Source organism: Dipodomys spectabilis, unplaced genomic scaffold (genome assembly GCF_019054845.1).
Source record: "Dipodomys spectabilis isolate Male_0828 unplaced genomic scaffold, ASM1905484v1 ptg000147l, whole genome shotgun sequence".
Taxonomy (NCBI): Eukaryota; Metazoa; Chordata; class Mammalia; order Rodentia; family Heteromyidae; genus Dipodomys; species Dipodomys spectabilis.
Window position 1 is genome coordinate 6,913,625 of NW_024870824.1, and position 16,192 is coordinate 6,929,816.

At 47.7% G+C, this 16,192-nt stretch overlaps 1 protein-coding gene across 2 annotated transcripts in view; it reads right to left on the bottom strand.

The window, feature by feature from the left end:
- Nrg2 (neuregulin 2) overlaps positions 1–16,192 on the bottom strand; it is a 198,591-nt gene that overhangs the window by 30,374 nt on the left and 152,025 nt on the right. For both annotated transcript variants that reach the window (XM_042692082.1, XM_042692081.1), the window contains exon 2: positions 6,276–6,447. In XM_042692082.1, the coding sequence (XP_042548016.1) occupies positions 6,276–6,447 (172 nt within the window). The remainder of the gene's footprint in view (positions 1–6,275; positions 6,448–16,192) is intronic.

Below are 16,192 nucleotides of genomic sequence, written 5' to 3' on the forward strand. Positions count from 1 at the left end.
ATTATTTATAAATAACCCGGTTCATGTACTCTGTTATAAGAGCAAAGAACGGCACAAACATCCAAGTACTTGGGACAGCCATTGTTCTATCAGGTTCAGGTAGCAACTTGTGGCTCTCCCCTCAGCTCTGCTACCAAGGTGGTACTGTGACCTCTCCAAGGGGTTTTATTCATTCAACAGATGTTTCCTGAGTACCTTCTGTGTGAGGAGCAGGAGGGGTGCATCAAAAGATCCTGACTGGATCCTCAGGGCCAATATGGGTTCTCTCTTTTTCCAAATGGGAAAATTGAGTTCCTGTAGGGTTCCTGGCTTGCCCAAGGACACTTAGTTGTAGTCGGTGAGGACATGGGCTGTCTTTGGGGATTTGAAGCTGGGGCTAGCCTCTTCTTCATCTAGTCCCTACATGTTGAGAGTTGTAGATCAGGCCTGGGCAGGACAGAATCCCCCAAGTGCTGTGACTGTAGGGCACCTGGCCCTGCTTCCTCTCTTCTTTCTGAAGTCCTGGACAGACTATTCCTTCCTTTTCATAGCTTCCTCCGGTGCCTAGACTCTGCAAAGGGTTGTTTGTCACTCCAACCTTCCCTCTGCCCAGTGTTCTCTGCAATCAGCAAGAGCCTTATATGAAGCCCAGGATCTAGCCTGGCATTTACTGGGGAAGAAGCATGGAAATGTCTTTTCATGCTGTAAGATTTCTCTTTTCAGTAAGGAATTTAAAAACCACAGTTTCCTGACTAGGCACAGTGGGAGAAGGGGTGATTTTTAGCAGAATTGTCAGGGTCCTGAGTCCCAAGGGGCTGTTGGCATAAGGAGGACAGGGGCGGTGAAGGAAGAGGTTGGACCAAGATTGAGGAAATGCAAACTAGAACACCATCCCTACTGGTAGCTTTATGCTTTATGAACCTCTCTTTTGGACTGGCCTCTGCCCCGACCCCTTCACCCCAACCCCTCCCTAAAAGAGGAGTTGTAATTATTGTGTCCATAGATCATCTTGCTTTCATGATGTCCTCACTAATATGACAGCTGCTTGACTATTCCATACCCTTTCTGGCTCAAGCTGGTCTCTCTCCTTGGCCTGGTGCCTTCCCACAACTCTCCTCTGTCAATTAAAGTTTGTTCCCTTCATTAAGCAGAGCCCTGGAGGCCCCTCTGACGGAGACAGCATCTCCTTCCCTGCTGTAGCCTAATTAGATGCCACAAAGCCAGCTTCTCTGTGCACTGTGTGAACAGGGCAGGAAATCACCCGAGGGTCACAGGGCTCGTGTGTGTGTGTGTGTGTGTGTGTGTGTGTGTGTGTGTGTGTGTGTGTGTGAGAGAGAGAGAGAGAGAGAGAGAGAGATAAAGCCAGACTCTCCTTTCACTTACAGCTACATTCAAAGTTATCATACGATCATACGCAACAGGACAAGTCTGAGTAAGGCATACAGAATATCAGAAAGGCAAAGCTGGAATTTGAAGGAAGGGCTCCTATATGAAGATCTTCTAGACCTGGGCCTCTAAGGGAGTACCCCTTCATGGAGGAATAAAAAGAAGTGATAAAGTCCCTGCCAAGTGCAAGAGTCTTGGTTGGCCAGGGTGTGTGTGTGTGTGTGTGTGTGTGTGTGTGTGTGTGTGTGTGTGTGTGTGTGTGTGTGTGTGTGTGTGTGTGTGTTTCACTTAAGGCTAGTGCTCTACAACTTGAGCCACAGCTCCATTTCTGGCTTGTTGCTGATAATATTCTCATAGACTTTTCCTGCACAGCCTGGCCTCAAACTGTGAGTTTTAGATTTTAGCCTCCTGAGTAGCCAGGATTACAGGTGTGATAGCAGTGCTCAGCTTGACAAAGGTTTTATGGATCTCACTGAGGTAAGTTCAGAGACATCAAGGCTCTGGGGTGTAGCTGAGGAAGGGCCCAGTAGGTTTCTCCATTCTCTTTATTTTGTATTTTTTCTCTTTGCTTATGTGGTGCTGAGGAATCGAACCCAGGGCCTCAGGCATGCAAGGCAAGTGCTCTACCGCTGAGCCACCTTCCCAGCCCCGGTTTCTCCATTCTCAAAGTTACTGTCCCACTTTTTCTAGCTCCAGCTGGAATCCCTAGTGATCTGAGCCTCTTTTGTAACTTCCCAGCAGGCATGATGCTGGGCTCCTGGTACCCCATCACTGGGTGACCCAGCTCTGCCCTGTGAAGGGTGCTGTCCCCGCCTTCCCCAGCTGCTTCTCTGCTTGCAGCAACGGGATCTAGGCGGCCACACAGTTTCCTCCCTGATCTGTCTCCTGAGGGGCCTGTCCTAGCCTGCCCCTCATAAATAAGGGAACATACGGTTCTTCAGGGGAGGGCTTGTGCCCAGGGCTCTGGGGGTAGCAGTTTTCTCCTGGCACAGGAAGTCCTGAGTAAGAAACCACAGTGTGTTGGAAGTGACGCTGTGGCTCAAGTGGTAGAGAATTAGCCTTGAGCTGAAGAACTGAGGGACAGTGCCCAGGCCCAGAGTTCAACCAACCATCCAACCAACAAAGCAAGCAAACAAAAAAAACAAACTTACAGTGTGGTGGGCATGGGACAGCTAGCACCCTGCAGGGATGTGTGTGTGTGTGTGTGTGTGTGTGTGTGTGAGACTCTGCAGGCCAACAGAGAGTCCAAGACCAAGGGCAACTTGGGCAGACAGAGCATGAAGGGGGCCATGGAGCATGCTGCGTGGTAGGCAGGGAGGCCAGAGAAGGGTTGGCCAGAAAAGAAGCTTCTGGCCCGGGTCCCAGTGCTCAGAGACTATGTTCTTACCATATAGACATCCTCACCATGGCCCATTCCTCCACCACTAGCAAGTTACTGCTGGAACCTAGGGGCAGGATAGGAAGGACAAGGAGATCTCTGCAAGCAGGGCTCTGATAGGTAGGTAGGTAGGTACCAGAGACTCATTTCAGACTAAGGCTCACCACCCATGTCCTGTGTCTGGACTGGGCTACTCATTTGTCAGGTGAAACTGAAGCTTAAGCAGAAAGTACTTTGTTCAGAAGTCTGGACAATGTATAGGGCCTCCTGCCTAGCCTCTCTGTAACCTTGTACCCAGGACATGAGTGCTAGCCCTGCAAAATTTTTTTTTATCAATTCCATACTGGCAGTGGCTCTCTCTGCTAGGCCTTCAGGGGAGAAGAGGGTGGATGGGAGAAGAGAGTAACTTTTGAAGCTCTTAGGAGTAACAGATCTACTGACAATACCATAAAGCTATGTCTAACATATTATTGGAGGGGCAAGAGTGGTCTAGAGGGCTTGGCCTGGTGTTCACCCAAGCCTTGGAAGGTTTTGCCAGAGACAAATGGGATAAGCTACCCAGGTAGGGAACAGCTTTAAGTCCAAGATCATGAAGAGGAAGATGAGGGGTCAGGCAAGCAGCAGGGTTAGGGAACAGCAGGGCACTGATATATATCCCAAGAAGAGTTGGATGAGCCCAAAAGGTTGTGCCAGGTAGGTTTTCTAGATCAGTCAGGTAAGGAATGAATGATCACATGTGTCCATGTTAGAAATCATCCCAGGCTATAGGCATAGCCCGAATAGTAGAGACTTCACTAGTATGTAGGGGCCCTGGCTCCAATGCCCAGTACTGAAATATAAACAGACAAGCAAGCAATCCAGGAGTGGTGGCATATGCCTACAATCCAGCTACCCTAGCGGCAGAAGCAGAGGCAGAGGCAGAAGGAGTTCAAGTGAGAGGCCAGCTGAGAACAGTTGAGATCTTCAAGTGAATTTGAAAATCTTAACTTGTGAGACCCTATGGCTCTGGTGAGGCTAAAAAAAAAATGGAAGAGCTGAGGCCAGGGCTCAAGCAAGAAGTCCTAGGTTCAATCCCCTGTACCACAGAGAAGGAAATCAGCCTCTGCAGGTACTTCTGGGGGGTCAGTGGACCTCCAGAATTATAAAAACTGGGTGTAAAAGGCCACTTTTCTGAAGAAACAGCCAGAATGTCACCAGATTCCGCACTGTAAGCTGACCTAGAGACTTGGGAAGGTACATGTCACAGTTGTTTTGTTCACTGATGTGTCCCAGCCTCTGGAACATAGTTGATACTCAATATGTAAAGGGTAGATAGAGCTATGAATTCACAAAAGAAGCTGATTCCTAGAAAGATGGCCAAGAGTGGGACAGTGGAGGGGGGAGGTCAAGGAAGAAACACGCAGAGCAAGAACGGTGCGGTGCGTTCTGCCAGAGCTATGGTGTTACCTGAAGAGATGGCACGGGGGAGGGTAGTGCCACTCCTTTTGGGGTCAGGGACAGGTGCTGGGAGCAGGGAGGCTGGGGGCAAGGGGAGGGAGATAGTAGGGAGAGGCAATGTCAGGAGTTTGGCTTGGGGCATTTTGAATCCCAAAAGCTTGTCTCCGGACTGGTGACTGGCACTCAGCTGGTAGCATACATCTGGACCTAAGGTGACAAAGTCATTAAATCAGCCAAGAAGGAAAGTGTTCTGGATAAAAGTGGCAAGAGCAATGTTGCCAGGGACTGGACTTTGTGGCTCAATAGTGGAGCATCTGCCTAGCAAAATGTGGAGATCTGGAGTTCAAACTCCAGCGCTACCAGAAAGTTAAAAAAAAAAAAAAAAGAATGAGTTTGCTGAGATGAACAGGCTTAAGTTAGCAGCCAAATGATGGAGTTGGGGGGGAGGTGCCAGGGCTCTAGGAGAGGGATGTATATATGTGTGCCAGGAAGTGGGAGGTGAGTGTGGTGGGGATGGGAGGGTGTGTGTAGGTTGCTTGGGAATATTTGGACAGCAAGGGTAAATTTCTCTCCTGGCTTCTTGGTTTTGGAAGTAGTGGAGAGGTCATTTTCTAAGACAGAGAACAAGAGCCCCGTGAGCTCCAGCTCCAATAACCCATCACCCCTCCTTAGCCTGGAGCAGGTCTTCAAGAGGCAGCAGGAAGGTGGCCTCCCGTGAGCCAGGTGGGCAGCCTGAACTTTCTGCCAGTGTTATAGAATTGGAACACACGGGACTCTCCCCCCACACTCTACCTTCTGACAGTTACAAACCTTTCATCGAGACCAAACCCTCCCTAAATTATTTTCTGCTTTTGCTGCATACAGAGGGGCTTAGTTCTGTCTTTTTCCCAAAGTCAGAGGCTAAGAGAATCAGAGCTAGTCTCTGACCTCCACACCTTCTTCCACGTAGTAAGGTGCAGAGGCAGGGCGTGCATAGCAGACATACAGCCAGCAGGCCTGTGTCGGCTCTCTTTCCATCACTTTCTGTTGTGGGGCAGACAGGAAATCCTCTAAAAGTGCCTTCATTTGCATTTTGGGGGGATGAAGAGAAAAAAATGACATACTAGAAGGTGTGGTTGTAAGTTACCCTAGGGGGTGGGGGCAGAAAAGTCAGGGTGCACTTACTCAGAGAGGAGTGCCACTTAGGCCCAAGGGTTGACAGAGCAAGGGCAGGTAGAATATCTGCAGAGAGAGGTGGGGGGGGGGGCACAGGGGCTGCTCTTGAACTTCCTGGCTTCCCTGGTGCCTGAAGCCCCTGCCTGACCAAACCAAGATGGACACGTGGCCATTGTCCCAGCCTGGAGACTCAAGGGTCACTACCTAGGAGTACAGGTTCACGGTGAAAGGATATACTCAAGATGGGCACTGGTGGCTCACACTTGTAATCCTAGCTACTTAGGAGATTGAGGTCTGAGGATCTCAGAGGTTCAAAACCAGACAGGGAAAGTCCATGAGATTCTTCAATTAACCATCAAAAAGCCAGAAGTGGAGCTGTGGCTCAAGTGGTAGAGCAAGGACAGCCTTGGTCTGATAAGGGTCCCCCCCCCCCCCTGCATACACACACTTACACACAATTCTCAAGTCATAGGAGGAAACTGTCCGAGGTACTGACTCCCCTAACACCAATCAAGCCCATGTTCCCTGTCCCTTTCGCGTGCTCTGTCAAGTGTCAACTCCAAAGGCGTTCTGGAAGCTGGGCCTTTTTTGCCAAAATTGGCAGTTGGAGGGGCTTCTAGATACCACATTAGGTCTTTTTGAGGGAAAGTTTTAGGGACAAGCAAGGACTTCGATTGTTAAAGCTGAGCTTGACAATCAATTGCCTCCAACCGTTTGAAGATGTAAATTGCTTAATTCTTGTCTATGGTCCTCAATGCCTGGAGCTCACATAACCAGTGGAAGCCAGGCAGCCAGGATGGGGTTGGCGTGGCAAGGAAGGGGAGGGTGGAGAAGTGTGGAGCCAGTTCCACATTGAGTCTGGGGCACAGCCCCGTGCTCTGCCAGCTCAGGCCTCTCTTCCAAAGAGAGGGCTGTGGGTGAGATGGAGGACATCACTCACCTGCCATTGCCATACTTGATTCGAATGTCGCGGCTTCGATTCAGTTCCTTGCCATCCTTGAACCAACGGTAAGAAGGCTGGGGGTTCCCTGCTGCTGCCTCACACTTCAGCGATTGTTTCTCACCCACCTGTCCTGTCTGGCTCTTCATCTTCTTCAGCTTGGGCCGAGTGGCTGTGGGTACAAGGCAAATGGATGAGTGTGGCAACGGTACAGGTAGCATGGAGCAAACATGAACAACAGGGTCTCTGGTAGGCCCAGGAGTCACACTCCTGGTGACTTTTCTTTGTTTAATACAACCAGCATTTATAGAATCTGCAGCAAGATCAATGCACTGCTTTTTTTTTTTTGTACCTGGAATGGTACTTGGAGCTTTATAATAACTTGTGAATGTGTGTGTGTGTGTGTGTGCGCGCGCGCGCGTGCGTGCATGTGCCAGTAATAGGGTTTGAACTCAGGGCCTGAGCAATGCCCCATGGGCTTTTTGCTCAAGGCTAGTGCTCTACTCCTTGGGCCACATCTCTACCTTCATTTTTTTTGAGATAAGAATCTCATGGACTTTCCTGCTTGAGCTGTGATCCTCAGCTCTCATTCTCTTAGTAGCTAGGACCACAGGCATAAACCACTGGCTCCTGGTTACATTAACTTCTAAAACCTTCACAATAACCTGGTAAATTCACTGAGGTGTATAAATCCATTTTATCCATGGAGAGATTAAAGCTCAGAAGGTGAAGCTTCTTTCCTAAGGGGACGTGATGAAACTGGGATTCAAGTTCTTGCTCATGACCTCAATATTCCGGACCTAATTCTTGTCCCAAGTTCCTAGGCCTGTGCTGGATGCAGAGGAAATGGGAGGCCCAACATGGTGGACTGAGCTACCACTCCCAGAAAGTGCAGCCCAGCTGGAGAGCTGTAACCATGAATTACCATCATAGCACAGCTCATGGATGCCTGGCAATTTGGGAACCCAAAGGAGCCACCTTAGACCTAGGGTCACTCAGCTCAGAGCTAAAGGATGGGGCTAGAAGGGATAGGAGATGTGCCAGGTAGCAGTTTAGGAAAATCACATATGGTCCAGAGCACCGAGTTGCCCAATGGGTGAGCCTAGCATGGCACAAAGCTGTGAGTCCCAAGCTAAGAGGTTTTCCCCATTTTTTTTCTAGTCCTGGGGCTAGAACTCTGGGCCTGGGCACTGTTCCTGAGCTATTTTTGCTTAAGGCTAGCACTCTACCACTTGAGCCACAGTGCCACTTCTGGATTTTTCTGTGATTTAATTGGCGACAAGAGACTAACAAACTTTCCTTCCTCAGATCTCAGCCCTCTGAGCTAGGATTACAGGCATGAGCCACGGATGCCTGCCTCGTTTCCTATGTCTATATTTTTATAAGCACTATTCTGATTCCATTACCCAGGCTCCAACACACCCTGTGTTCCAACTCCTCACTCTTCTCCCCACCAATTAAAAAAAAAAAAAAGGAAAAGGAAGAGATACGCTGCTGTGAGGAAGATGACGGCAAGTCAGGGTGAGCTGCTGAGGTAAACACAGTTGACCCCAGTGCTGCTCTTTATAGGTCACATAATGCTTTCATCCACACTCTCATTTGGTCCTTGAACTCTGTGAGGCAAGTGTCACGCTCACATTGACTGCAGAAATGAGCCTCAGTGTTCAGAAACTTGACTGAAGCCATTTAACCAGGCAGCTGCAGGGCTGGGACCAAAGCCCAGATGTCTGGATTTGCAAGGTGTCCGACTGCATCCTGAGGACTGCTTTTACAACCACACCTCTCTCTGAACGCTGGAGCCCCTGTACACATCTTCCAGTAGCAGAAGGCAGGGTCTGCTGGGCCAAGGAGGAGCTAGGGGCTCTGGGTCCTGTCTAAGCCATTGGTCCTTCTTTTGGTAGCCCAAAGACTGGCAGTGAGCTAGAAATGGCTCTGAAGGCCATTCAGGGTCTGGCTAGAGACAGAGGGATCCACTTTATACCCTGACAGTTGCTTGCAAGTAGGGAGGAGGGGAAGGGAAGTGCCAGGAACAGAGGGAGCATCACAAGAAAGTCTTATTTAAAAAGATACGGTTTTATATGAAATAACTTTGTGTAGTTTAGAAAATTACAAAAAATATAAATGAATAGAAAGAAGTAAACAAAATCATGCATTATTTCAGTAGTCAGAAATCACACACACACACACACACACACACACACACAAACTATTTTTAAAATATAGCTAGGTGCTGGTGGCTCATGTCTGTAATCCTAGCTACTCAGGAGGCTGAAATCTGATGATCACAGTTTGAAGCCAATCCTGGCAAGAAAGTCCATAAGACTCTTATTTTCAATAAAATAGTCAGAAAAAGCCAGAAGTGGTGCTGTGACCCAAGTGGTAGCAAAAGGAGCTTAGGGACAGTGCTTAGGCCTTGAGTTCAAGCCCCAGGACCAGAAAACAACAACAACAATAATAATAACAACAACAACAACAACAAAAACTGAAATGGGAACCAATAATATGTTTCTTTCATCTTCATGTTAAATATTAATACCACAATTTTCCAAACTGAATTCTGTAAGACATGAGAATCTCAAGACATGAACATAGGTATTAGCAATGTAAAGGGTTTCCTGAGGAAATTGGTTTGAAGAACACGTAGATGAACACTGTTAATGAAGAATCTACATTATGAAGATACCTAGATAAATGAATCTCTAAGTAAAGACTCTAAGACTTTTTTTTAGAATGTTTAATAGCATTTCAGGTGCTGTATGGAAGAAGTTTTATAACATAAAATATATATATATATATAAATGCATTTCATATATATGCATTTCATATATATATATGTTAATAGGTAATATCTTCACATTGGTGGTTTAGCACTTTCTAGGCAAGTGGTCTATGTCTGAGCTGCTCTTCTAGCCCTTTTATGTATGAATTATTTCTGAGATAAAATCTTGCTTTTTTTCCAGGGCCTGTGTCTGTGGTACGTGGGATGATAGAGGCATGTTGCTATGTCTGAACTTCTGTTGAGATGGAAACTTGTAAATGATTTTTGCCCAAGCTGGCCTGGAACTACACCACTCCTGAGTGGCTGAGATGAGAGGCATATGCCATTGTGCCCAGCTATCAGTTGAGAAGGGGGTCTCAGAACTGTGATCCTTCAGATATCAACTCCCTGAGTTAGGCTTATGAGTATGAGCCACCATGCCCAGCTTCTCTCTAATTTTTGGGCACAGCCATTCTGTTGCATTCTAGAAGACAACAGGATAAAAAAAAAATCAGCTTCTTTACTATCCTTTCAGAGATCTTCTATGCATACACAAAACCCCCTGGCATTCAGGCACATATTTTTCCAAAGAATCTTTTTTCATACTTGCATAATATTCCTGTGTAGGTGTATCATGATTTATGTAACTGATTGCGTTAGGAAGCACTCACTCTGGTGCTGTTACAAACAACCCTAGGGGACCACTGTAGTATGGGTAGTCTGACTCTGGACTCATACTGCACATGTTCAAGTTCACATTTTGCAACTTGCTAGTTTGATTATCATCATGCCATTCACTTCATTCTTTTGTGCCTTCACTGATGCATCTGTGAAATACAGATGATAAATAATAGCTCCCGCCTTGTGGGATGAGGGCTGCAAGGATTATATGAGATAATGCATGTGAAGCCTGGCACCCAGAGAGTATTTAATAAAGGTTAGCTCTTATTATTATTATGATCCACAATTATTTCCTAAGGCGATCTTCCTCAAAGTGGAATCACAACGTCAAAGAGTGTCCAATATTCGGAGCTTCGCATGCTGCCAAATTGCCCTCTGGAAAGGCTGCACCAACTCACACTCCCCCTTAGTGAATGACAGGACCTGTTTTTTCCACACCCTCACCATCAGTGAAGTGTTTATCATGTGTTTAATCTCTGCCAATTAGGTAGGCAAAAGATAACGTCTCTTTGTTGTTGTCATTTGCATTTTATTTGATTACTGGTGAGGCTGAACATTTCTCTTAAGTGTATTGGCCCATTGTATTTCTTCCTTTGGAATTGCCTGTTCATGTCTGCAGTCTGTTTTTCTATTGAGTGCTCATCTTAGTGATTTGTAAGAGCTCTTTATAACTATGAAGGCTATTGACCTTTTGCTAGTATGTTTTCTTCCCCCAAGTTATTGGCTTCTCATAGTTTCAAATGCTGCTTGCTTGCTTCCTTCCTTCCTTCCTCCCTGCCTCCTTCCTTTCCCTCCCTTCCTTTCCTCCCTCCTTCCCCCACCCCTTTCACCCACTGCCCCACACAGCTAGGTTATATATGGAGGGCTGTGTGACTGGAGTCCTACCCCAGCACCCTTCCTGAACCTTCATCTGCTCTAGAGTCCCAGTAATGCCTTATCACCTTTCTCAGCCCAAGATGCTGGTGGTAATCACCAGGGAGCTCCAGAAGCTGGATAGGGACCTAAAATATAGCCATGAAGTTGTCAGACGTGTGGGTTTCAGACTCCTTAGGTTTTTTTTTTTTTTAAACTATGAAGTGCAGCAATGTGCATCTTTTATTAGTGTACATCCCGGTGACTGATGACAAATGGGATGCGTCTGCACATCTGGCTTTGTTCGAAGGTTGGTGATCTACTGGACAGTCCACTGGTGACCTCCAGCTATTTCCCTTCTTTGTCTTGATAAATGCAGACACAGACAGTTCTTCTCAGGTTTCAGAACACTCGGTCTCCACACTGGGGTATGTTGCTCTTTTCTTTCTCATTCTTTCTTCTCTTTCTTTCCTTTTTGCGGCAAGATTGGGTCTTGAGCTTGGTACCTGACACTTTGGTAATTGGCTGGCATTCTACCAACTGATCTGAGCCTCCAACCCCAGTGTTGCTCTTTTTTATGGTTCTAACACAGTGACCCCTCACCATGGCCACTGGGCTCTCAGTGAACAGGGCTGGGGAATGCCTGTTGGGGGACAGCAGTGCTCATTCTCTTCTCTGACAGGAGGCCTGGCAAAAGATGGCACACTGAGCCAGTAGCCTCTGCTTCATGGGCTGGGCGTGTCCCCCACAGAGACAGCCAGCAAGTAAGTCTGTCACTCAGAAGGCCTGAGGCTGTCGGAGGATCTGGGGTCACAGTCATTCTCTTTCCTCACGGTAAAGAGGATCAAATTTCAGACCACAACGAGCCCGCCTTATCTAGCAGGAACGCCTAGCCACTTTAGATAGTTTGCCTTCCTAAAGGATCACTTGTTTGCCATTCATTTCTTTCCAGTGAATGAATAGATTCAACTACTACATGCCAGGCACAGTTTTTGAACTGAATATAGAGAAATGAGCAGGACAGACAAGGATTCTGTTCTTTTGTAAGGCGCATAGACAATCAACAGGTAATCAACAAGGAAGACAAGGTAGTAATTAATATACATTGGATAAATGCCCTAAGGTAGGAGTGAACTTGGTGAATTCATGGGCCAAAGGAGGACTAGGTGGTTAAAGGTGAGTGGAAGATGAGAGTGGGGCAAGAGGAGAGGCAAGCAGACCCCAGATAGGGGGCTGTGAGAGCCAGGGTGAGAAGTCTGAATTGGCCTTACTCCCTTCCCTTCCCTTCCCCTCCCCTCCCTTCCCCTTCCCCTTCCCCTGTCCCCCTTCCCTCCCTTCCCCTTCCCCTATCCCCCTCCCCTCCCCTCCCCTCTTTTTATGTGTCTACTAGAAAAATCTCAGATTGTATATGTACATCAGATTATATTTCCATGGGATAACCTTAAAAGATGACAAGATAAAAGTAATTATACACAGCCAGGTGCCGGTGGCTCAGGGCTGTAATCCTAAATCCTAGCTACTCCGGAGGCTGAGATCTGAGGATTACAATTCAAAGCCAGCCTGGGCGGAAAAGTCCATGAGACTCTTATCCCCAATTAACCAATAGAAAATCGGAAGTGGCGCTGTGGCTCCAGTGGCAGAGAGCTCGCCTTGAGCTGAAGTTCTGAAGGACAGCGCCCAGGCCCAGAGTTCAAGCCCCATGGCCAAAAAGAAAAAGTAATTATACATTTGAAGCATGCCATGTTCCTTATAAATAAGAGTTTTCTTTTATAGCTCTTAAAGCTTTCTCACAAGTGTCAAGAAAGCCAGGGCCCAGCAAACCTTGTAAATTGCATTTTTCTTTTTCTCTTTCTTTCTTTCTTTCTTTCTTTCTTTCTTTCTTTCTTTCTTTCTTTCTTTCTTTCTTTCTTTCTTCTTTCTTTCTTTCTTTCTTTCTTTCTTCTTTCTTTCTTTCTTTCTTTCTTTCTCTCTCTCTCTCTCTTTCTTTCTCTCTTTCTCTCTTTCTTTTTCTTTTTGCATGGAGGAAGTTCCTTGGTGGGGGCAATGGCAGCAGCATAATGGAAGGAAAGAGGAATGTCCACCAGCAATGCCCTGGACCTCTGCCCTGTCACTTGTGGGCTCAGAGCCTTGCCAAGAATTGTGTGGCAAGGACTGAAATGACCTTCTCAAGATGGTCCTGGATTCATTCTTTAAGTGTGATGGGAGGACCTTAGAAGCTTACAGATTGGGGAATGACCCATCTTACCATCCATATTTAAGTCCTTTTTCTATCTGAGCCCTTGTTACTCCTCCCTCTGTGACTTCAAGTACTGGGTCCAGCACCAGGCCCTGGGAGTCCCTGGAGACAGCTTTGTTTTGGGCCTCATCTATGACTGGGATAGCTCTAGTTCCCTGCCAGGGTATGAGCTGGGTTCAGTATTATCTGTGTCTCTCTTATAGACCCCAAGCCCATATGCCATGCTACTGTATGGGAATGGGGACCATCTTATCAGGTTCTATGAGGGTCTTATGGCCAGAGCTGAGAAAGCAGAGGAGAAAAGCTCCCCTACCTCAACACAGAGGAGTTATGTTAGGGCAAGAGCCAAAGCCACACAGTGGGCGGCCACTTACCTCTCTTCTGTCATTGAGCATTTACCAAGTGCCTATGCCAGGTTCTGTGCTTTGTCTTAGACAGAAATGATTAGCTTTATAGGGAAGAACCAACCCCTACCCTCCAGAGTTCAGCTTGTTTCCCTCTGTCATTATTTTATTACATAAGAAATAATTTTTTTTGCTTTAGAAAAATTATACAATACAAATAAGGAAAAAGAAAAAAAAAACATATTTAAATCATTCAATTACCACCAGAGAGAAAACTACTGTTCATATTTTCAAATATCTCCTATAAAACATGTCTCTAAAATGCTTTAGATCTTATTTTTTCTAGTTAATGCATTGTAAAATCATTCTTCTGAGACTGGAAATACAGCTGTAAATCATTTTAATGGCTGCCTAATGTTCCATTGTTCAGATGAATTTGTTAGGCTGTCTCTAGTGTTCTACTAATATCAACAATATTGTGGTAAACTTCTCCATCAATCCAGCTTTGAAGCCAAAGGGACAAGTAGATCCCATGAGGGATATATGCATTTCCCCACAAAGAGGGGAGCCTCCCAAAGGCCCCGCAATCAGGAGACCAAGGGAAACTGTCACAGAGACTTTCCAGTACCCTGCCCTCTGTTGTTCACTGGTATTTCTTCCCTTTTGACAGGAGAAGCAGCAGGTGGCAAATCAATGACCTAAGTGAGCTGAGCCCTTGGCTCTTGGGCAGTGCATCCTTCCCTTCAGGTCTCCTCCTCAGACCAAGTCCTCTCTGCTGATCCCCCACACTCTTTAGGTTGAGCAGGGAGATTGCTTGGTCTGGCTCCCTTCCTCTTGGAGCAATGCTTACCTAAACAGCAGGAGCAGGGCTGTCTGTACTGGGAGCAAGGGACTTGGGGAGATTGCCTTTGGAAACTCTGTAAGGACAGCAAGGATTCTTTAGGTGGAAAAATTTCCCTCCATGATGTGCTCCATAAAAACTCAGGATACATCCCATAATCCTAGGAGTGGGATATGTGGTGCTTCCGCTTCCTGCCACCTAGTGCCAAACCAGGGCATCTGGCCTGCATTGTCTGTTTGACAGACAATCCCCAGAAAGCACCTCATTAAAGATAGCAACACAGCACAACAACTAAGTCGCTCCTTCTCCACATCCCAGCCCCGAGGCCAGGAGGTGCCGCTGTGCCAGCGCCTTGACCTCATTCCTCTCAGCAGTGGGCGGTGGGTGCGGAACCTACAGAGATCTGAGAGCAAGACAGACGCCCAGGCCGCCCAGGCCGTGGCCAGGCAACCCCGCCCCCAGGAAGACCTGGCCCTGCCTCCCTCCCAGCCACCAGGGGCAGGGGCAGCAGGCTCTTAAAAGGGTTAATGATTCTCACCTCATGACTAAGACTGAGCAGGCTCCTTGGCAGGCAACACCTGGAGACAAGTTGGCCAGTTTGCCTGGCATCAAAGTCTCCTACTGTCCTGCTGCTGGCGGGCTGTGGGCCAGCCCCCTCCCCAACCCCACCCCTCCCCCACCTACAAAGGGACTGCAACCCATTGGAGCTTAATTACAGACTCCAAGTTCAAATGAGAAAGGAAAAAAAAAAGTAAATGAAAAACACAACTGATTTAAGTGGGCCCAGAGGTCTGCTCTTGCAAATTGGGCAGTCAGGTGTCCTCTCATGGCTAGCAGAAGGGTGACTGGATGCTTATAGAACAGGCCTTACTGAAGGAATGTGTGCCCAGCTGGGCTTTTGATACCTCTGGGTCACATGTCCTTGGCCAACCAGGTTCAGGCTGGTGCCTAGACTTGCCCTGCCCTCTTCTTATAGCCACCTAACAAATATTCTCATCCACAGGCCTGTGATGTGCCAAGCGTCCACTAGGCCTGAGGAATAGGAGTCTTCTATTTAGGGCTTCCACTGAGGCTGGGATGGGAGAATGCCTCAAAGAGAGATGCTTTCCTCAGGCAAGTGAGCGCCAACTCGATGCCTGGCACCTCAGCTACAAGCGGCACTGTGGGGATGAAGCTCAAGAGGACAAACAGATGCTAGCCATGAGTGCAACAGGAGAGGGGTAACACCAAGGCTAACAGAAATGGTTCTAGTTTGGAGCCAGTAACACCACCCACTGACTGACACATGACCTGACCACCAGGGCCAGCCCCAGTTGTCCCTCCCCACCCCCATCCCTTTGCCTGGAGCCAGACATCGTGAAGAAAGCATCGGTCCTAGATGCAGATGCGGTGCCCAGTTCAGGGGACCAGGAGTTGCAGAGGTAATGGGGACATGCTGTAGTCTGGGTCCTCAGAGCAGGGCACCGGTTGCTGAGTTGGGCTCTCAGGTGGTCCCCTGTGCTCAGGGCACGGCCATAGGTAATCAAGAGCTGCACAGCTGGAACTCTGAGGAAGCAATACAGGCGCAGAGGAGAGAGTGACCCTGAGGACAAGACAGCTGCAGGGTCAGGAGGACAAGAGGCTTGATGGACATCAGATGGACCCAAGTTTGGGGAAAGGTAAGATAGACACAGCACTGACAGGTGTTGTATGCCAGGGTGACTATGAGAATACCTTAGTCTTTACACCAGTCTCCCAGTTTTTCAGTTGTCTCCCCTTAGGTGGGTGGGTCAGCCTCTTTGGGATTCGGTTGGCTCCTCTGTTAACCATGTCCTGAGTAGTTTAGGGGAGAAAATAAGAGGAAACTTTCCATAGAGGTATCGAAGCTTCTGACCTTACTGTTGCTTCTGCTGCTGGGGGCTGAGGTTTGGGACAAAGTGAAGATGACATCTCTCGAAGGCCACTACTACCCAGACCCAATCCCATGGAGCAAGGCTGGGCTTGGGGCAAAGTCTAGGCCAAGGAGAGCCCAGTATGCAAGGGGCTGGCCGCAGGTGGGCTAGGCCAGCTCTGGCCAGGGCCTGCTTCCAGTTTCCTCAGCTTGCCTGGGGAAAGTTGTTTCCGAACCTCTAGGTTTAGGGAATACCGTGGGAGGTAGTACCTTGTCTACCCAGACAAACAAGATTAGCTCTTCTGCTGGGATACAAGAACAGCCATAGGACAGTG